At 40.5% G+C, this 22,740-nt stretch overlaps 1 protein-coding gene across 5 annotated transcripts in view; it reads left to right on the plus strand.

Annotated features, from left to right (window-relative positions):
* The first annotated feature begins 1,658 nt into the window (after nucleotides 1-1,658).
* AGAP1 (ArfGAP with GTPase domain, ankyrin repeat and PH domain 1) overlaps nucleotides 1,659-22,740 on the plus strand; it is a 361,066-nt gene continuing 339,984 nt past the window's right edge. For all 5 annotated transcript variants that reach the window (XM_080347158.1, XM_080347153.1, XM_080347156.1 and 2 more), the window contains exon 1: nucleotides 1,659-2,272. In XM_080347158.1, coding sequence (XP_080203284.1) covers nucleotides 2,110-2,272 — 163 coding nt within the window. In that variant the 5' untranslated portion in view covers nucleotides 1,659-2,109. The remainder of the gene's footprint in view (nucleotides 2,273-22,740) is intronic.

A 22,740-nucleotide genomic window follows, 5' to 3' on the forward strand; every position in this document is an offset into this window, starting at 1 on the left:
ACTCAATCTCATATCACAGCTTCCTTTGTCACCGCTATAGTTTGTTCTTTGTTGCGAGCCATCATATCAAGAAGCTTAATGCACAGGCGTTAGTGGGACTATTTAAATATCACATAGTAGTTACTATGTGTATGGCATAAATCGGTAGCAACTACTTACCTCAGGCATAATAGCTCATGTATTATGTGAAAGAATTCACTTAGAGGTGACTGATAGCAGCAGCACTGCAGCCATTAATTGAAAGATCTCCCTGCAGCCTTCACTCAGCTCTGCCAGGTCACCATGGGTTTACAAAGACCTGCAACAGACCGTCAGTTGATAAGCCAGGGAACAGATGCCTGCTATGACACTGGGTGCTATTGCTCATGACACAATTAAATACTGTTTTTTATGATATTCCTATTCTTCTCGCTGCCAAGCTTACCAAGCTTTTCCTCTCTTAAGCTGTTTAGGTTAAGAATTCATTTACAGCAGGAGAACAGCTATTTCCACCCTGGACATCACATGATATACACTGCTTACGTTCCTAGGTCTTAAATAGAAACAAAACAAACCAGTTTGATATATATATATATATATATTTTTAGTATGGGTCAACAGATTTGACAAATGAATTAACTTCCCAAAAACCTTTACCTTTTCTGTCCTTAAGACCTGTCTTTACCAAGTAACTAACACACAAGACAACAGTTACTCGAGAAGAGAAAATACTGTTAAAATATGTGAAGGTAGTTCCAGCTAATAAAGTAAACAACTGCACCAGGAAATGAGCATAGCTGCTTCTCAGCCAGAGCTGTGTATTCAAATAATGATATTTCATATAAATATTTTTTTTGAGGAGAAAAAAATACATTGAAACTATTGTGTCCATCGTCAGTAGGACAGGTGGATATGGTTATCTAAGGCCGTCCCTTACCGAGATGTCCTTATGACACCTGAAAGGCTTTGTGTGTTAAGGTCTGCTCCACGTTTTACAGCTTCAGAGTTCCAATCCATGAAATATTGATCCTAAAAAAGAATTCATCAAGGTGAATTCCTAACCCTGCATAGAGCTGGCTTGCAAATTATATTGTTAATAACACTTGTTTATGGTAACAACAGCAACACTTCATTACACCGTAATTTAGCAGAAGTAAATGAGGCATTTACGACTACTCCAGGCTTTCTGGCTGGAAAGGCTGTTGTTTCAGACACTGTGATATCTCTGGCCGGGGTCTGCACAAAGATATTAGGGGTAACACGGTATTTTAGGGGCTCGAGGACGCACAACGACGCGCAGCTGCAGCTCGTCGAGGCCGGTGCCCGGTGGGCACGGACACAGCCCCGCAGCCACTGCAGGTGTTACCAACTTGGACTGAGCGTGTTACGCACAAACCTCGCGGCCCGATCCCGGGTTCCAGCGGCAACATGCCCGCGGGGCGGGCATGGCGGTGACCTTTAGCACCCAGAGGAGCAGCCAGCCCCGCCGCTCCCACACGTGTGGGAGCGCGACCCCCGCGCTGTCTCATCTTCCCCCCCGTCCCCGGGACTACGTTTCCCTCCGTGCCGCGGGGCGGCGTGCGGGGCACGGCTGGCGGGCTGCGTGGTGACGTAACCCGGGGGCGCGGCCTGCGTGAGCGTGGAGCGGGCAGAGCAGAAGGACGCGGGGGGGACCGGGGCAGCGCGAGGCGGACGGTTGGTGCTGGTGGGAGCGGGGCCGCGTGCGCCGCCTGCACCGCGCGCGAGAGGAGGAGGGGCCGGCTGTTAGCTGCGGAGCTGAGGCGGCGGGGCTGGGAGCTCAGCGGCGCCCGCCGCGGTGCCGCTCTCCATGGGGCCGGGGGCGGCCGGCTTGTCCTGCCCCGCCGGCGCGATGAAGTGACAGCGAGAGGACGAACCGCGGCGGCGCCCCTTGCGGGCTGCGAGGCGAAGGGTTGCAGCCGGCCCGGCCCGGCCCGGGGCGGGCGGCGGGGGGTCCGGTGAGTGAGGCGGCGGCAGCGACCGGGGCTCGTCCCCTCTGCGCCCCGCCTCCCCCCGCCGCCGCCCGCCGGCCTGCGCGGGGGCCTCGGTGCGAGCGAGGCGAAGGGAGAAGGCGCCGGGCCGGAGCGGGCGGCGGACGGGAGCGGCCGCGCCATGAACTACCAGCAGCAGCTGGCCAACTCGGCAGCCATCCGGGCCGAGATCCAGCGCTTCGAGTCCGTGCACCCCAACATCTACTCCATCTACGAGCTGCTGGAGCGGGTGGAGGAGCCGGTGCTGCAGAACCAGATCCGCGAGCATGTCATCGCCATCGAAGGTGAGACGGCGGGGACCGGGGCAGGCGGCGGGGGGTGCGCTCGGCTCCCCCAAAACCCCTCGGCCCTGCGTGCGAGGCCCTCCTGGGCTCACTGGAACAGCTGCCCGCCGTCCCTTCCTCCGTCCCTTTCGCCATCTCTCCGCGGGAGGCTTTTTGGGCAGGGGTCTTGGCCTATTCCCCATCGGTTCCTCTGCCCTGAACGCCCGGGGCAGTCCCTCGGCGTGGGTTTAATCTGCGGCCAAGCGAGGGGTGGATTTGTTGCGAGCAGTCGGTGCTGCGGGGAGAAGTTGTTTTTGCAACTTGCCCGCTGCTGATGTGCGGAGCGGCGGTCCGGTTAGGACCGAGCTGAGGTCAGAAGGATGATGCTCGCTTTGCCCGCAGAGGGGTTGGAGAAAATGCGATTTTCTTTGGTGCTCAGTGCAGTTTCTGATGCAGATATTTAAAGTACGGGTTCTGATTTAGTTGGAGGTAAGCGAGTAAACAAGGCGTGCAGCTGGATTACAGAGCAGCGGTCTGTGCGGCAGTGTAAGAACAGGTTTGAAGGCAAGATGGAGATAACAGTCTCGTAAGCTTAGAGTTGTATGCATATGTCCCCGAAGGAGCACCGCAGAGACTTCTGAACTGCATAGCATGTGCAAAATAAGAAAGAAATAGTATTGGGAACTCTGCGGATATTTTTCTTAACGAGCACAGGAGTTAAAAAGAGCGAACAATTGGCTGAGCACCTGTATTTTTAAAAGAAATTGACTTATTTTGCTTAGTAAGTTTGGAAGCTTTGCGTTGTATGCTTTTGAAATTGACATAGTCTGTCAGTTTCGTGCACCGGGTTCGGGTTAGCAAAGTATGATGTACAGCAGCTGAAATAGAGAGCTGCTTAAAGCCAGCTTGTGTTGTTGGCCTATCTTGTCCTTAAATTATATGTAATAAAAGAAGTCTTGCTGGAAAAGCTGCTATTCAGAGTGTTACTTGAAAGACTGTGTTATTCGCCTGATTCTTAAGCAATGCAGCTTGAATAGACAGACATGATGTTTAATGCTTTTAACATTTTAAGGAGGAATGGGCAAAAAATTCCTCTTTAGTATCTTGCATAGCTAGTCATTGAGGCTGGCGGTGCCTGTCACTTATTAGAGAACATAGCTGGATGCAGAGACTTAGCTGGGGACTAAGTATGCGGTTGAGTTCTGTGCATTTTCCCTGTTGTATTTGACTTTGCTGAAATTATGGTGTGTGGTTGTCAGTTTCTGCACCCCTCCTGGGAATCCTTCCCCTTAGCTCTGCTCTTTCACTGAAAAGATGGAAACTTATTAGTGAATATTGCGGGAAGGATGTGGCATAGGCCCTGCTGTTCCTTTCCCAGTGCTCCTGGTGTTTGAATTTCTGTAGGATAGATGACACCTTCAGCAGAACTTTTTTTTTTTTTTGAAATGGTAATTAATACATTTGTGTGGTATACATATGTTTATTGATCAAGGTGTTTGAGATGTAGTGATGCAACCAAGTTTGTGTTGAAGCAGGGAGGAGGATGTGAAGCATTGTGTGCCTTTATCTTCACAGCATGTGACTTAACGTTAGTCTTTTCATGTATTAATGATTTGTGTTACCTAACTGCAGCTCAGCTCATTTGTCAATCACAAAGACGTTAAAACCAAAATAGCAGCCTGCAAATCTGTTTCAAAAGCAGAGCTGATGAGTAAAATTTTCATAGACAATTTGCTGCCTAACTTACATTGGACACTGAGTCATGAAACCAGTAGATCTGATTCATGGGTAAGATTTATCTAGAAAGAAAGTGTATATTTTAAGTCTTTTCTGTTCCGAGGCCTCTTCAACTAATTCTTAAATATTAAAAATTGCAAAAACCTAAAACCAAACCAAACTCCTTTAGCTTAAAACTCCACCAGGTTGTGTTTTAGATAAACCTTCATCTATCTATTTGTCACTGGTACCAGCTTTTAAACCTGTGTGGTAATGCCATATTGATTGTAGGAAGAACTTACAAATACTCATTTGTTTTGCAGCCGTTGCGGTCCAGTTCTGCTGCAAGGAGTTTAGTGTTAAAATGGTACTTCCCAAATCTCAAAACCTTGTCTTTTTCACTGATGTGCATCATGATGTGGTTGGCATGTGGCTGCCATGAGAAAATATTAAGTAACTTTTTGCTGAAGTAATTCCTTCCAGTGGAAAGAGAACTGTTCTTTAAAGAAAAAATAGTTTCATTACTTCAGACTGCTTTAAATTGTAGCTCCAACCAATATGTGCTCTGTGAACAGCTCAAATCGTACTTTCCTGCTCAAGAAAGGTTTGACAGATCTGGAGGAGAACAGAGTTGAATCTAAAGCACTTTGAGACTTGTTTCAGTGGAGAAGCTGTTACTTATTCTCAGAATTTCTTTTTGATATAGAGTGGCACTGTCTTCCCAACACTGGCTTTTATTGGCAACATATGGTCTCCTTCATTTTTAGACTTTGAGTTCTATTATAGGAGAGTCTGAACACACTTACTGGACCAATGACTGTTGAAATAATGTGGAATTAAAACTGGCCTTTCAGCAGCAGCAGTTCTTGATATTCAAGTACATTAGTTTTGTCTAATTCAAAGAGAACAACTATAAACATTCCTAAATTGGATACTAAATTTACATGTCTATATTTTTTACACAGATTCATTCCTTTGATTATTCTGTTAGATGTGGTACTGTGTAAATCAGTTCTGTGTGATATTAGTTAATTAGTTTTTTCCTTAACAGTTTAAAAGCATATGCTTTAATTCTCTTTTCTTTGCCTGAAATTAATACTGAATATCCAAACAGTTTTAGATTATGTTGTTTAGGTTGTTAACTGTGGTAAAAACTGTCTTCACATGTTCTGTAGTTCATGAGCTTGGTTCTACCAGTAGATGGTTAAGTAATAAACAGTTCTTACATCAACTGTGTTGTGTGCTTAGAAACAGAGAGAAGAAAACATAAATTGATTCCAGTCATCTTTAAATTGGGGTTTCAAGGTATGGTGGTCTTAAGGGCTGAGTGTAGATGATTAAGTGTAGGCAAAAGCTCAATGTGTCAGCTCCAGTTTCTGTTTTCCAGGCTGACACCAGCTTTATATTGTTGAAAAACTTCAAGAATAATGCAAAACCAAGGAAAGGCAGTGAAGCAATCTGAAAATTTTCTAGTCCTTTCATGAAGGGATTTTTAAAACTATTTAACGGTGTTAATGTCATCTTGGCTATTAGTCTATATAAACACTTTTGCTAACAGCCTCTACTGCAAACAGGTTCTAATGCAATGGGCATTGGGCATCTGAAGTAGTTTGCTGTCCTTTTACGTGGTGCAAGCCTGTCAAAACAGATTCCGCTTCACCATGGGGTTTGAGCAGATTTTCCTAACTGGGGAGGGTGGGGAATATCTTGAATCCTTTATTAGTAAAACAAAACCTTAATGACGAGGCTTAAGATACTGACTTCAGTGTGCACTGTGTGTAATTTGAAGGTCTTCAGTGTGGTCTATGCTTTTTCTTTTATTTCCTATCTCCCTAAATGAATAAGAAATCTGATTTTATTGTTAATTTTTTTTTTATCTAAGAGCAGGTTGTTGCTTTAATTTCCATGCATGCTGTCCCAGGCACTATTCAGTTGTGAATTACTGTGCTCCAGTGTGTCTTGTGATTTCTTTGCTAATTTTTTTGTTAAGAAAAAAAAAAAAAAAAATTGGAGTGCCTTGTGAATGCTAGTTCGGATTTTGAAATTATGATTATTTAGTGCTTCCCTTCAGTTCTGGGACTCTAGATACAATCTAAGTCTTAGAGAAAATATAAGATCTGTACACTTGTAAATTATTTGTTCAGGGAGGTGCAAAGATCCTGATGCACAGAGTGAGTGGGTGGGGGGGGGAAATGGTAGAAGGTGTAAACTCCACTTTATCTTTTTTCTTCAGTCACTTTAAAAAGTACTGTTTCCTGGAGATAAAGTAACTTGGGTGGAGCTAAAACTCTTGAAGTGCATTTTTACTAGACTCAGTTGCCGCTAACTGATGCGGCACTCCACTTGGTTGTTACTACTCGTTGAGGCTGTTGTTTTCTTGGAGCCCTCTAACTTTGCAACTCCTTAAATGCTGGTATCAAGCATCAAGTAGGTTTTGGGGGCAATGCTGTTGTGAAACTGTCTTATAGGAGAAGTTGTACTCAGTTTTGGAGCTTCTGTTCTAATGCTTCTGTTGTTACTGAAATCTGAGATGAGTTGAAAACTCAGTGTCCTGTAAAAACATTTTCTGTTGTGAAATATAAGACTACAGCTGGTTTTCCTGCTTAATGTACTTGCTTCTCCCACTTGAAAATAGAAAAGTGGCTGGCACATCAATGATCAACCTTCTTTGCTTCCTATTATGGAAGGAGTATCATATGGCACTACTCTTTAACTTGCCAGTTTAGTGATAGTATGGGGGTGGATCACTGTTGTGTAGTAGCCTCTTCCTAATAACATGAACCTTCCCAAGGTGTGCAAATAGCTCACAACATGGAGCAAGAGCTGATTGTAGTACAAGGCTTGGCAAAGGGTTCTGTCAGAGCTACAACTTGGAAATGATGATAGTTGCTCTGAAAACTCACTTCCAGTCAGTGCTTTCACTGAGCTGTTCTGTTGAAACAGACTTAGGGGATTCACCATCTGGGGATCTCCATGCAAGTAAATGTTTAAGTCAAGCTCTTGAGAAGGGAAGTTTGGGTGTATGTTGTGTTATTCAAATAAATCAAAAGAATGATGGTGTAGTTCAGATATTTACATGGAAAATAACACAGCTGGAAAAAAAAAAAAACAAGCACTACATAAGACAATTCCATCTTAGAGCCTTAGTTATCCTATTCAAGCTTTTTTTGTTGTTGTGCCTTTTTGAACTGTGGATCAAACTATATGAAGTGATACACCTGATTTTGCAAACTTATCAAGATACCATTAGAATCTGTTTGCTTGGAACCTAAAAGGTTTAAAAGTGGGTTCGGAGGCTGGTTACAGCATCTCAGCTTGTAAGTCAAAACTACTTTTCACGCATTGTACTTTCTAGGTCTGCAAAGTAAATAAGATGTTGTACTTTTATTGACAGAAGAATTCTGTAGTATTGGGATGAATTTTCCTTTGACTTTTTTGAGATGGTACCTGGGGAACAGTTTCAGAATACAGTTGTCTTGTTTCAGATATGTGGAGAGACAACAATATGGCATCCTGGGAATGTGTTTTGGGTGTGTGATGTGTGTTTTTGTTTGTTCATTTGATTTCATCAGGTGTAGGCATCTGAATCCATTATCTATATGTAGCACACAAGTGCATCTAGGTAAATTGTAAGCTTGCATCTACACAATAAGCATTGACTTGGGCTTCCTAAGAGCCAGTGCAATATGTCTGGAACAAGTAAATGTCTTACTGCCTTTTTCTGCGGGTTGTGTGGCTTTGTGTACTGAGTTGTGCCTTGACCTAGCTCAAAGGCTGTACCTTTAGCTTGCCATCTCTAGAGCTTTAGTCTGGACAAGTTGATGAAATGCAGTGCATATATTGTAGTTTTGGTGGGTAGTTTGAAAATGGGAAGACCTTTATTTTAACGTGGAAAGTAATGGACTTCAGCATATGAGTAACCAAGAAAATTGAAATGGTTTGTTTTACTTGTGTGGTGACCTAAAAGTTAGGTGTGATAGTTGTGTCTTAAGTTACTGGAATGTCTTATTCCAAGTTGAAGTGACTCTGCTCCTTGACTTTCAGTTATATACTTCCTTGCTATTCTCAGGAGAAGCTACACTATTAGAAATCCTGTGCTTTTGAGAGCATAAAAGTTACAAATTGAGAGGAAAGCCGTGAGCCATTAACTCTTAAGGATAACTTTGTTTCCTGAGGCAAAGAAGGAGACACGCTGTGGATCAACTGATGTTATTGGAACAAATGTGTTGTGAAGCTTTAGGTTTTTGAGGGAGTGCGCTGGGCTTCTCCCGCCGTTTGCTTTGGGGGATTAGTTTAAAGCAGCAGGCAATAATGCTGAAACAAGGGTTCATGCTGCTGTGTATACAGATCGTTGTTTTTATTTCTATTTAAATTGGCAAATGAGTCTTACTCTCTGAGAAGAGGGGGCACTCAGCAATGCAGCAGATGAGACATTTGATTCCTTTGGCAGATCTTGGGCACTTGAGAGAAGGCAACACACCTTGTAACATCGGTTGCTGTGCTTGTTCTGCATTGTACTTTACTAAGGCCAAAATGTCAATTGCAGTTTCTGAAAGGTGACACAGGTGCTCAAGCAAAGTGACTTCACAAGATTTATTTTCTAATAAGGTATATTATCCAGCACTTGAGTCATCTATAGTCTTTGTCATACGTTTACCACCTTAAAAAACTCATTTGAATCTTGGATCATGCGGTGAAAGCTGATGTGGGAATATTTTGTATTCCATTAATTGCAAATATTAAGAGATGCGCTTATAAGTGTACCATAGTCTGACAGTTAAAAGTGAGAGTAAAACATCCCCCCTTTTTTTTTTAATGAGAATAATGGAGGTTGGGAATAGTGCTAGGCAGATGAATATCTTCTCCCTCAGAAATACTCTGTTCTCTGCTGCATCACAATCAGGAATTGGTTTTGTCCTTACTGATAAACAAAGTAAATGACAGTGTTGGTATTTTTGACAAATCTTTGAAGAAAAGGTAATGTAAGCTCCAAAAATCTTGGCAGCTGAGGTGCAGAACTCAGCTGCATCTCAACTGTGTGACTTTCTGCTGACAGTGCATTTCAAATATCCATTTCTGCAATTGTTAGTTTTATGTGAAGGGTATTCTTTCTGACTTTCATATACATAGCTTTACATAATTTGTGGGAAAAAAATCTAAAATGATTACTTAGTAATCTACAGTGGATAAAGTTCCCCTAGTCTGAGGGAGAAAGTATTGTATTAAAAGTTTTTAGTAACCCTAACCTCAGTGGGAATAAGAGATTTGTCTTCTGTAATACTAGTTTTTGTCCTAGATGGCCTTCAAGCACTGTTTGTACTTCATGTCACCTATACTGAGGTAGAGCTGTGGCTAAACTTCTCATTTGTGTTCTCGCTTGTCCTTGTACCATTAAATAATTGAGCAAAGACAGTGCCAGATGTGGACAAGTTGTGAGAGGATGCTAATTTTTGATGTAAAGTCTACTGGGAATTCTGTACCATCAGGACTTAAATATGGTTTCATGGGTGTGGTCTGTGTATGGAGAGAGATGTGCGCCTGGAGCCCTGTGGCGAGGGTGAGCGGGTGCCCTGCGGAGGCCACTGCAAGAACAGAAGGTGAAGGCAAAGATCCCAAATAGTGGAGCACTGACTTGGAGCAGGAGGCTCAGACCAGTTGGATTTGGGGAAGGTACTGGTAGCTCCCCCTGCTCCCAGGCTGAGAACATTGGTGTGATGAGTTGTGCCTGTTCCTGTGTGGGAGAGCAGCTTGACCTGGGTGCCTGCATCATTATCCCCATTCCTGACCTTGGTGGAGTGTGTTTAGGGTGCCGTTTTACTTCTTTTTATTATTATTATTATTTAAAAATATAAATTCTTACTCAGCAGCGGTGAGGCCACCTGGAGAACTCCATCCAGTTCTGGGCTCCCCAGGACAAGAGAGATGTGGGCACGTTGGAGAGAGTCCAACAGAAAGCATCAAAATGAGAGTGAATTTATGATTATACTGTGCTAGCTATTGGGCACTTCACTTATATTTGTCATGTTATACTCAGCACTCTACTAGCAGGGCTCCTGTTCATACATTTTGGGTTTTTAAGTCATTCGTATTGTACCTAGTTGCTGTTCTAGAAAACGTAGTGTTCAAATGCAGTGAGAAGGTACAGTTCAACTGCAGTTATAAACTCTTCAGCCTATAGGTACAGGGCAGTGAGCAGCTTTTTGAGTGATGAGGTTAAGCTTTTAAAAGGATTTTGTAAAATCAGAAACCCTTCGATTTTCTCCTGTCTGTATGGACTGTTCAACTGTAATTCTTCCCAGTCTTCTGGACAGAGCTTTTGATCCAAAGTTGTTTGCAGTTAATTAGCACTTCAGTTGTAATTGTGATAAGGTTATAAATACTGCATGAAGCTTATGACTAATGTTAGAAATAAGATAACGGTGCCATTTCACTTAGACATATTTGAGATACCAAGGATCTATGACTTCTTAGAAAGCTTGTTTTGAATTTCTAATTCCAAGGTGGAAACAGAAGGATTGTCAGATTCCCTGGTTGGTAGTGATTCTGTTGTGGGCAGCTGGCAATTCCAAAGCCCTCTGGAAGTATTTAATGTCTTTTTTTTCTAAGTGGATGGAAGCAGATGTGTTCCTTAATCAGTATGTGCACATTCAACCTCATTAATGCCATTTCAGGGTTGTGACTAATATCCTATTTGGAGCCTTCATAATGGTACAGATGAAAGGGTGTTTAGATGGCAGTGCATTTCTAACTCAGTGAATAGCTTGTTTTTTCATTTTTATTTTCCTGTTACTTAAGTAAGCTTTAGTTAGCCACTCAAGGAAGCAAGTTCTAAAAATACGGAGTTGATGTGTACAATATGTGTCATTTCAGTGTCTTGTTTAGTAGCTTTGTTTGTTTACGTAGTTGGATAATGACTGTAAACCTAATGATTAGACAGCTATTTTGCTTGTTAATTTCCCCTTCTGTACTTAAGAAAAATACAGGGAAACAAAGTGACTCTGAAGAATACTGGAATTGAATCTGCAGCTTTAGCTGTATTGCTTTCTCTTTGTATTTGTTTATGAGAAGCTTCAGATACAAACTTTTAGTCTTTTAGTCTTTTTTTAATCACTTTGAAGGGATTGAAGGACTGTTTATAGCCTGGACCAAATCAACAGTCGACACAATTTAACTTGAAACATGTAGGAAAATTTACTTTGACTTGAACTTGGTAGGGCTTATGTTTTCTATTTAAGTAAAGCTGTAGATGAAGTTCTTCCTGTTAGTAGATTTTTCTATTAGTTTATACCACTATATCTGTATTTTGCAGCTATATTTCTCATTAACATAACCAGAAGGTGGACACAGCAAGATAGTTGCTGTTGCTGGATTTTGTAGCATTGTGACTTATGTCACTGTATCTGTTTAACAAAGTGGTGACAGTACGAATGTGTGATTTCCATTATCTTACTGCTTCAGCGTCCCATGCTCAGGAGTGCAGCCAGGAAGCCTGTCTTTTAGGTATCACAGCAACTGTGTTCTCTAGAGAAAATAGGCTAAAAGTGTGGCACTCTGTGTGCCCATACAGACATTTAATTGTATACCACTTAACTTTGCAGCTGCTCATGTATCTGAGTTAACTAGTTGTGAACCAAAAGCAAGGCTTTCTGCATCATTTGCTTGGTTACCCAAGACACGTCTTGGGACCTTAAATGAGGATGTGACTGGCATATGAATTTGTACCAACATGGAAAACAAGTTTAGCAGGAAGACGGATTAGGTGTTAGACTTCAGCTGCATCTCTGAATGCACTTGGTTTGCATTTTTATATTACAAAGTGTTTCATTATCGAAAGGCAACTTGTACACAGAGTAGTAGTTCCTAGGATAACTGCAGCATAGTACTGGACAGAAGATGTAATTTCCAGCTAATGACACGTGAAAGTATTTGCATTTGAGTGTAGGATCGCCTGTACTTTCATTGGAGTCTGATACAAATGAACTCAGTGATCTGAGGATCTAGCATGGGAATGAAATCTTTGATATGCTTCTGTATTCTGTGCTCTTAGAGCCCATTCCTCTCTGTGGAGTCAATAGTTAGCAGGCATCTTCATCACAACTGCACTGCCTCTGGGCCGGAGTCGCAAAATTCGTGAACATGCTGTTGTAAGACATGTAGGGAAGAGATGCAGAAAGGCAACTACAGCAGTAGGAACCTACAGCATTTCTTGTTGTGAACTTGGCCTGCTGAATTACTCATTGCTTTCAAAATGTCAAGCTCACTGTGCAAGATACAAAAGGTATAACTAAACTTTTAGTAATGTTGAAATAGTATGAAGGATCACTTGAGCTGACATTGGATTCTTAGATATGAATATTGTTGCCTCTTTTGTGTAGCTAATGTAAAGGTATGTTAGGCTTTAGTGACTAAGTGCTTCATGATATGTGAAGATTAAATACCGATACTTCTGCCATAGTGTATTCTTATGGTCATTGTACTGCTCAGAATCACCTGTAGACTTGGTAGACACTTATGTTCTGGCAAAAATGGCATGATCTTGGAAGGATGTGACAAATAGGGCCCGATAGGAAATAGTCAAAAGTCAGAGATAGGAGTTGTGTGTGATCAATAAATTGGCATACAGCCTCATATCTGCTGTTCTAGCTTCTTTTGGAGGCATGTTAGGAAATGGGTATCAGGTGAGAGAAAGATGGGCTGTATATCTTTTATTTGGATTAACTTCACTGTTTAGCACTAGAACTGAAGTGATAGCTTGGAAAATCTTAATAGATCTGGGCATTTTACAGTAAGAATTCTGATAAGGCAGTTACAAATAATTTTGTTATTAATTGCACCATCTCTGTTTCTGGTTAGAAGGTAATACTGACTGTATTGCCAAGGGTACAAATGTCAACAATCAAAACTAATAAATAATGACAAGAAGGAAAAATGTTCCTTTGCTTTCATGAACATAAAATCAATGATGTAGTAGAGTTTAAAATGCTTTTATAATAAAGCTCTGTTGGTATTTTCAATACACCCTGAAGTCTTAATAGGATTATTTTCTTTTTTTTTTTTTTTTTTTTTTTGTATTGTGAATAAAGCTGAGTAACAATTTTCCTTTAAAATACATTGCTCCTAGAAAATTTGATTCGGGCTGCTGTTTGAACTCGGGACTGAAAGATTTCTGTGGGTCTCTGGGCAAGCTTGTGATTCCTCTGCACAGGATGGTGACAGTGAGGTGTAGCTGCTTTGCATTGTACGAAACTGTAAAAATTGACAATGCTACTGGTATGCTCTGAATATGAAGAAAATCTGTAGCTTCACCCTTGGTGCATATGGGACTTTACTATAGTCATTTATCACTTTTCAATGGCAGTTTTGTAATTTGAATGTGAATCTGTAGATTCACCCTTGGAGTTGAGCAAATGAAAGCAGGAAGGAGTAGAAACAAGCTTTGGAAAACTATTCCTGTACCCTGTGGCAACTAATCTATTTAGTCCCATTTAGTTACTTTTCTCATGCAAAATAAGATTCTAATTTTAACCTACATTAAGCTTCAAACATAGTTCACTGCTATGAGATTGCAGCATTTAATAGGATCTGGATGTAAAACAATCCATTAGCTTATGGATGGAGGGATCTTGCTATTGACTTATCTAGAAAAATTAAATTTGAGTGGGGTGGAGTTGACCCGAAGGGCACAACTCGCTTAAGGCAAAAGATACTCTGAATGCGTAGGTGCACACCCTCTGAGAGGAGAGTAAGGGATGTGTGTTAATCATCTGGGTAACAACAATGCTGGCCAGGTTAGATGGACCAATATTTACAGCAGACATCTGCCTCAATAGCTGCTTAATGCCCTTTAAAGCCAGAATTTTATAGCTGCAGTCAGGAGACCTACATGACTCACAAAAAGACTGCTGCTCCGGCAATATTTTGCTTACTGGAACATCTTGCTTCCTGCATAACAGAGTGAATCCAGTTAGAAGGTTGCTGGTTTGATTTATGATGCTAATTGATGTGGTAGTTGATGTGAACTGCATGTACTAATTGCTCACTTGCTAATCCTTTCCAAATTATCTGACAAAAGCTTTTAAAATGGAGCATTACATGTTTTTTTAAAGCTGGTCAGCATACAAACAAACAATTGGGGGCTCCTGTTTTTCTTTTAAGTGCCTGATCCAAGCACTGATCCGTTTTAGTCACCGTGATTTTACAGGAAAACTTCAGTGTCTTTAATATAGTCTCGTTGTTCTTTGGGGCGTTTAAACAGCCTGTAGAAAATACTTTCCTAGAGCATGAGTATTTTTTTTCCTTTCTTCAACTCTATCATTATCATTGTCTGTATGGTAAGTGTAGAATATGCATGATACTTGATTTTTAGGTAATGAAAGATATGATGTACCATTTGAATTGCTGTTGTGCAGACGTGCCAGTCAGTGCAGCACAAACTGCAGTAAGGAAAAAAAAAATTGAAGATGATAAGGTACATTGATGGTTTCTGATTCTGGTAAAGGAAACGTATGTTGAGTATTTTGTTTACTGGGCAAACCAATCAACTCCAATGTAACCTGGAAAGCCTTTGTATTTCTGGGCTGATGGTGTGGGGGAATCTTAGATTATAGAATGTAGGAGCACAAAGAGATTACTTTTATCTTTATTGAAATAAGGAAAGACGTGTTTGAGGAGAGCTGAGTAATAGCTGATTCTTCAGTTTTGAGGGTTGTACAGGCTGCTGTCTGTGAATGAGGTAGCTGGGCAGAATCTCATCTGTAGCTGCAGCTCTGTCAGTTATTGTGTGTTATGGTGACATAAAATATCTTCATGTTAGATTAAAGTTTCTGACAGATGGGTGTTTGCCAAAAATGTTACTCTGTTAATATTCCAAGATGATTTAGATGCTTTACTGAATAGGAAGTTTTTTTATTTTAGACTTGCTGTGGGAGCAAGAAGAACTGGATTACTCAATTTGGAGGAAAAACAGGGATTTAAATCCTGTTGTTTGGCTGTAACTTGAATGTAGGCTGTCAACAGCAAGAGGCAAAATACCTCAGTGACCTAAAAAGCGTGTCCCTTTATGGATTACTTGATGTTAGGTAATGGTATACTATTAAAATTAATGCTCACATATATATCCCTTGGTTTGCAAACTAGGCCACTCCTGTAGCTTTTTTAGACCTTGTTAGCTAAACGGGAAATTTTGCCAGAATTTATAAAGAGCAAGGTAGTGTACTAGTGTTGTTTCAGGGTTTTTTTTTTTTTTTAAATTAGTATGTAAATAAGGTGGCTTCCTCAGATTAAGCCAGCTACCTGCTAGAAACTTGAATAAAAATCATCTTGGAAGAAAGTGACACTAAAGAGGGGGATTTTAGGAGTTGTCTGGTAGTCCTTAATTTCAGTGAAAGGTGCTCTCTGAGGAACCTCTGTTACTATGCAATGTTGATAAGTTTCTCCAAGATTATCTGACATTCTGCAGCTTTTTTGTGTGTGTAGTTTTAATAATATTTCTATACTTGCAACATGGGGATATTGCTTATGAGGTAAGTGTTGGTATTTGATAAAAGCTGTTCAGTGATCACACATTAGGTGAATCAAATACAGATAAATAGGTCCGTTTACAAATGGGTTTACATATTTTTTAAAACAAGATCAGCGAGGCTGTAATGTTTAAAAAAAACAAACAAAAAGCCCAAACAAACAAAACTCCAGAAGCCAAACAACCAGCTACAAACAGGTACTAACATAGCTACATAGCTGTATAAATCTCTGTTCTTCCTGACTTGTATGTTTTTGTTTAGTAATACGCAGTAGGTGGCTCCAGATACTATTGTACTTGCTGTGATAAATCAGAGGTACTCAATCAAGCTTTACTCCACATGTTACTTTAAAAGATTTGGATGATGATGTGAAAAAAAAACAACAAACAAACCAGCACTAATTGTGTGACTGTTGTAATGTGTTAGAGAAAGCAATGCCTTTGGAAAGCTGCTTTCTTCCCATTGTCTACATGTTGGTTGTCAATGTGAGTCTGTGCATATGAATATCGGAGCTGGAACAAAAGCTCGTTTCCTTGGATGGAGATGTTGATGCTGATGTCTCGGTGCAGGTGTGGAAGCTGTTACGGACTGTGTACAGGGTGGTCAGTCCATGTGGATGCTGCATGCTGTTGGTGTTGCTGACACTAACGCTAACCAGACTGAAGCTGGCTCCAATATGTGGAGAAAGTACTGTAGTTCTAAATGAAATACATTTTGAAATGTGTTTTCCTGCGAATTCTGGAACAGTTTTGTCTTGAAAAACAGGCAGTAACACAAATATGAATTATGTCTATTCCCTCTGTATCAGTCTCTTGTTTCCATCTGTTGACGTGTTAATCAAGTCAATAAGAAGACCATTCATAGCTGGGTATGTCAGCAGAGAGAGAGAGGATATTTATGGACCTTGGGGAACATATTCCCCAGACAGCGATTAAGATACGAGTTTCACTGAGGATAGTGTGTAGAGAAAACTACAGTATGCCAGAAAAATCCTCCACTATCTCATGACTCTGTCTAGTTTGGCTGAGTTCTGTCATCCACACTTGTGTTCTCAGGGTGGTCTGTGGGTCTCCTACGATGATTGTGTCTGGATTGAAGAAAACTTATTTGTGTGCATAACAGGCATTTGTTGAAACATTGAAGTGTAAAAAGCCAAAATCAAGAAGAGTGCGGTGAGGTCAAACTTGGAGATACAGGATTTAAGTTCCATAAAGCTCTGAAAAAGCAGAAGGGATGGCACTGTGGTAACACTGATTATGAACTGTCCTTTAGATTTTGTGTTGCCAAATTATTGGAGTAGTAACATCCTGTACATATTTAAATGAAAACCAATGATAGTTAAGACTTCTGTCTAATCAAGAGTGGTTTGAAAGCCCATTCTGTGGGTCCTGCTGCTCCTGGAAGCAGTTGCTAAAACAGCCTCTATATATGGTTGTTTTGAGTTAAAAAAAAAAAAAGGGTTAACAAATGGAATTTGGATACACGGGAGTTATGTATGAGAAAGTGGTGTTAGTTTTAATCTTCTAGTTGGAAAGGTGGACAAACAAACTTTGGTGATGTAAAATGTGAGATGCAAAGTAGGCACGTGGGGAGAGAATGCAGGATTTATTTTTTAACTTGTACAGCTTGAAAGCAAGTAATTCCTATGAAGCTGTAGAAATTGATTTTAATGGTCAAGATAGCTATATACATTTGAGGTATGGGCTAGTTAGTGTTTTCCTAACTTGAAAAAAAGTTATTTTTCAGTATTTGCCTCCAAGCTGGACAAACAGGCTGTTGAAAGGTAGGTGGTGGCTGGAATGTAGAGGCCTCAGTGTACAGTGGTTTTGATTTTGCAAACTTCAGGTGGTTGCAGACTGTTGGCTTTTGGGGAAAAAAAGAAGCAAAATTCTAACCATAGTCTAAGGCCAGCAGCTGTTCCTGGGAGACTTGGAGGTATGAACTGAAATGACAGAAACTGAGAGAATTCTGAAGGCTTACGCATTGCCATTTTCATCTGCTTGGATGTTATGGAAGACTTTGACGCTGGGCTTGGTTCTGCTGCTGGTGTCTTTGAGGACCGACTTTAAGACCAACTTCCATATTTAGACACTTATACTGTACCATAATGAGCATTTGATTTAAAAGCAAATATGTTTAACTTCAAGTAGCCTATGGCACCTGTTTAATTTGCATCTTCCATCTACTTGTCAGGAAATATACATATTTGCAGTTAATTCTTAAGTGTTTAAAAAGAAAAAAAGGTAGAGTATTAATTTCTGGAAGTGAACAGTGACAGTAAATCAAGTTGCTTTTATTTATGTTGTATTCAAGTGAAATGTGACAGGGGAGTATTTGTAAGAAGGAACATGTAAAGTACCTTGCTAATGACAAATTGTGAGATAAGATAGAAATAATCTTGATTCAAAATCAAATTTACTTCTGATCCTATTTAGTGAAACAAATTAGCCCAATCCAGATGGTTTCAGCAGGGGTTAAGTAATAACATTTCTAGGTTTGTTGAATGGCGAAATGGACAAAATTGAGGGTCTCATCCAACCAAAATGATTCTATGATTCTATAAAATCTGGTTTCCTGTGGGTCTGTCCTGGAGAGATGCCAGCAATCCTGTGTTCTTAATCCACTCTGTGTGCTTATTTCTGCAAGACACATAACTTGTGCTCGGTGTTTACTCGTTAGGAGGTGAAAGCTTTATGTTAAGAAAAGGATATGGTCTTTGCTGCTGTGTAACGTGGGCAATTGCTAATCTTATGGAAATGATCTATTGAGCAGATGAGGCCTGATTAATAATGAATGAAGTTGCTGCAGTACTGTGAGAGTCTTAAAAAAAAAAAATTAAGCTTTTCTTAAATTATCTTAAACCTTGCAGGGTAAAGCCTCTTCAGGTTAGTTCAGCAAGCTAAGTTTGTAAACTGAGGGTTATATTTCTGTGCTCTGTTGTGCCTTAGAATTTTTTACAGCTTCCATTTAACTTGACTTCAAAATAAGGTGATGTGCTTCTTGATGCCCAATTCAGATTTAGCTGAAAATGATTGTAGGAATGTGAAAGACTTTTGGTAAAGTGGAGCAATAAAGTATGAATTTGCTAAAAATGGATGTAGATCTTCACTCTGTTCTGAGAGTGTAGTTTAAGAGTGGCTGAGCCTAGGATGATTAATTTGCTGTTGCTAAATGAAGGAGATCCTTCCACCCCACCTGCCCCCTCTCACAGGTTGTAGCCCTTCAGAAACCAGCTCAGTGTAAACATAAGTGATTGTTTTACTAGGACAGCAAGCTGAATGATCTTCCTTGGGGCTCAGGTGAGGGGTGGAATTGTGCTGCAGGATCTGGGACAGCTTGTTGGGGTGTCAGAAGCTACTGGCCCTGCTCTGTTTGCTGCTCTGCACCCAGACTTTGTTTTCCTCAAGCATCAGGAGGTAGATGGCAAAGTGCTGTACAGAAGCTATTGAGGAGTAGGCTGTAAAATAACTTCCAGGCTGTAATGAACTTGAACCTGTTTCTCTGGGAGATATATGCGTGTTCTCTTTATCTGCAACTGATTGTAAATATGTTGAACCTGACTTGCTTGTATAATCAGCAGCCTAAGGTCTTAATTAATCTTGCCAAAAGGCTATCGTACATCATCCTTATGATTGATTTGCATTTGCTACATGCAAATTGAAATACCAGTAGATTTGTGCTGCATGCAAGTCATGCAGCTAAACACAATTTCTGTTTCAGCAAGAAGAAATTCATCATACAAAAAAGTGCTGAAAGGTGACACAGCACAGTCTGTTTATGCTGGGTAGATGTTTAGGATTTTGAGCTGAACAGTGAGGCACAGTTGCAGTTTACTGCTCATTTGATGATGGCTTTCGTAAGTATCTGATGTCTGTAGATGCAAAGCAAAGGAAGTCTTCAGTATTTCTAAGCCATAATCACTCTAATCTTTTGGTGGACCTTGACTATCTACAGCTGCTTCTTTTTATGTGATGATCAAGTTGTTAGGGACTTGTGAGTTGGGAAGAGGCACCTTTAAAAGATGGGGAGTATGAAAGGTGCATTTTTTTGAAAATGTGACACCCACTATAGTGAAGAATGAAGGATTTCTAAAACTTGGTAAACATGTACTATGTCCTAGTCTTGAATGAAGTGTAAGCTGTTCCTGAAGTTGCATTATTATATAAGTGCTGCTTAGTGCTGGCTACATTGTATGGTATAGCGCAAGTAAACTTTAAAGTAATGGTTGACTGTGATAGTCTGTTAATGTTGAGGTAACTGTAGCACTTACAGGAACAACTGTTGGCCAAAACATTCACTTAAGTTTTGCATTGAGCAATTGGCATTTTCTGGAAAATGCTAATTTATCCCAGAGTACATGAGCGTCTGAGCACCAAGTACATTTGACCGATTTCCTCGCACTCAGTCCCTCTTCTCATCGTCTGTTTGTACACAAATCAGCCTGCTCTGTGACTGATGCCTTCTGTCAGTGAGTGTAGAAAACAACACAGAGCCACGGAGATGAGAATTCTGCCTACATGCACTTCCCATGGAAGCACTTGTCAGGAGACTTTGTTGAATGAAAAAATAAGCTGGTGGGCCAATGTAAATCAGCCTTCTCATGTTGTCTTAATACTTCCTTTCTCCTAGCTGACCTGATATTGAAGTGTTGAAGTAGTCTGATAAGTGATGACTGCAGATATATTCTAGTTAGAGCAGGAAGCCTTTTCAAAACATGGATCTTAAGCTTTTAAGAAATGCGATTTGTATTTCAGTGAATAGCACAGGATTTATGCTTTCAGATTTTCAATAAAAGTTAGACTTGCATCACAAGTTAGTAAGCTTTAGTGAAAAAATCTCAGTGTTGCTGAACAATCGGATGTTTTTACCTTTATTTTGAAGGTAATAGGAACCTTTCTTCTATTAGTATTACGATTAAGTTGTCTGTTTACCTTGAATTTATTGCAGACATAAATTCCTGACAGGAAAGAAAACATATGGAATGATATTGCCTGGGAAATAAACATCCAGTTATCAAAAGGATGACACTTCAGCTGAATCACTCTGTGTTAGGAGGAATGTTGGAGGGAAACAAATCCAGTTGGTGTGAATTTAAGTATCTGTTTAAGTGGAAGTGGGCCCGAGTTTTATGTGATGCTTAGAGTACCGCTTTCCTTTTTTTCCTTTTTTGTTTTGTGTGTTCTTTTTTTTTGTTGTTGGGTTTTTTTGTGTGTGGGGGGGTTTTTTTGTGGGTTTTTTTTTTTTTTTGTAATGGAGATTTTATTCAGATTGGCAGTGAATGGGAAAGGACTGATGTAAAGAGCAGAGCCATTTGAAAGAGTGAGAACAAGACAGGGTGGCAGGTAGAAAACCACTGTGGGTTTGAGTGTGTTTGGGTTTGTCTTTTTTGTTTGTTTTGTTTGTGTGTTGGTTCTGTTAAATCCGCTGGCTGGAGACGTTACCAGCATGAACTTGTGTACTGCTGTCCCACAGTGGATGAACAGCCACGCATTCAAGGTTTGATCTCACTGTTGTTACATCTGTGCTGTTTGCTGTGGGGGTAATGACTACAGGTCTTCACCTCTATATCTATAGTCTGAGCATTAAAGCCTTTATTAAAAACAGAAGCCCAAATAAACAAAAAATCAAAACAAAAAAATCCCAACCCATAACACAAACCTTCAGTTGGTTTTCAGGGGTTTTCCTTCAAGTGGTGAAAATGCTCACATAAATCTTTTATCTTGTATGACAGAAGAGTATCTGCTTTAAAGAGGAGCTGGCTGCCTGTGCAGGCACTAGAAACAGGGTAATCAGGCTGCTTTCAGGAAGCCTCTGAAATCAGATCGTTTTCCTAATGGCATGAGCTGAAGCGTAGATGTTTCTCCTGGTTTAAATGTGACCCGAGTGGCAGCCAAAGCTGTGTGAGTAAAGGGGAGGTATGGCAGGATGCTCCTCTGAACAAGGTCTGCAGCCACAGGCAGCTGCCTCTGATAATATTCATTATCTGTCAAATAACTAACCGCTTTTCTCATCTTACCTAGAAAGCAATACTAGCTGTTCACTATCTTTTTTTATTCTCCTCTGTGTAGGAGAAGGGGTGATTATTACCAGGTGTTTGTAAATAGACAATGTGTATTGAATGCTTGAATCTGATTAAACGCTTGATCCTGTAATCACTTGCAGTGATTATCTTCACAAACAAAGCTATAAAATACTACATTATTTCCTAGAAATACCTAGTAAGCTAGTAGGTCTGATACTTGTTTGTCAATTAAAAAACCCCATGGTTTCTGGTGGGAGACTTTCACTCAAAATTGGAACTCTGGCTCAGTTTTGTTTGTGGGTTTAGCAGGCTGGATAAGACACGCTATTGAACAATAAGTTATTTATTTATTGGCTAAACTATAACAGTACAGAAGCTCACCAGGCTTTGTATACAAAGCTGTGACTAAGTTGGACACCTTCAGAACTGTGTTTGGGAAATAGAGGTGCTTATGAACCATGATGTGCATGCAGAGCGGGGCAGCGATCAGTCGGACTGCTGCTGGCTGCTACTTGGAGCTAATCTCTATTTCATTGGGTTTTGTGGACCTGCAGAGTTCCTTCGCTGTTGAATCAGGTGTAGGATCCATTGTGGCTGAGTAGCTTGGAGAAGCTTTTAAGCAGAACAGTGATACTTTTTAGGCCTTTGTCAGATACTTATTTGGCTCTAACGGTCACAAGATAACTGCAATAATAAATATTGCAAAGAAAGTGGATCTTCTTGGTTCTCTGAGCAGTTGTTTTGAGAATTATTTAATTAGGTTTCTGGGAAAAGGAGGAAGACAAAGCTCTTGTGGCTGAGCAGGAAGAAGAGCATTTTGATTTGAGCCTAGTAACTCTGCAGTGGAAATAATTTATACGGACTTACAGCAACCTGAGTGAAATGTAGAAGGTCAAGATACCAGGAAAGTCTTGTACTACTAAAACTAATTGGGACTTGACTGGATTTTTTTGTTTGTTTGTTTTTCAGGAATGGCAGAATCAGGCTAATAATTATCAAACCTTTGCCTGAGAGCAATAAGAATTCTTATGGAAGCATGTCATATGCCTTATTTTTTTTTTTTTTTTTAAACACAGGTACATAACATATAAGCAAAATGCCAACAGGGTGATAATCAACTGTGAATTATTGTTTTCAGCGTGTGTGTAGTATTAAGATGACTACATAAATAGATGAAAAGGTTGTCAATAAGAATTTTGTCTTTGAGTATCTTAATTTTCAGCTGTAAGAGC

This window comes from Nesoenas mayeri (genome assembly GCF_963082525.1).
Source record: "Nesoenas mayeri genome assembly, chromosome: 6".
In the NCBI taxonomy this organism is placed as follows: Eukaryota; Metazoa; Chordata; class Aves; order Columbiformes; family Columbidae; genus Nesoenas; species Nesoenas mayeri.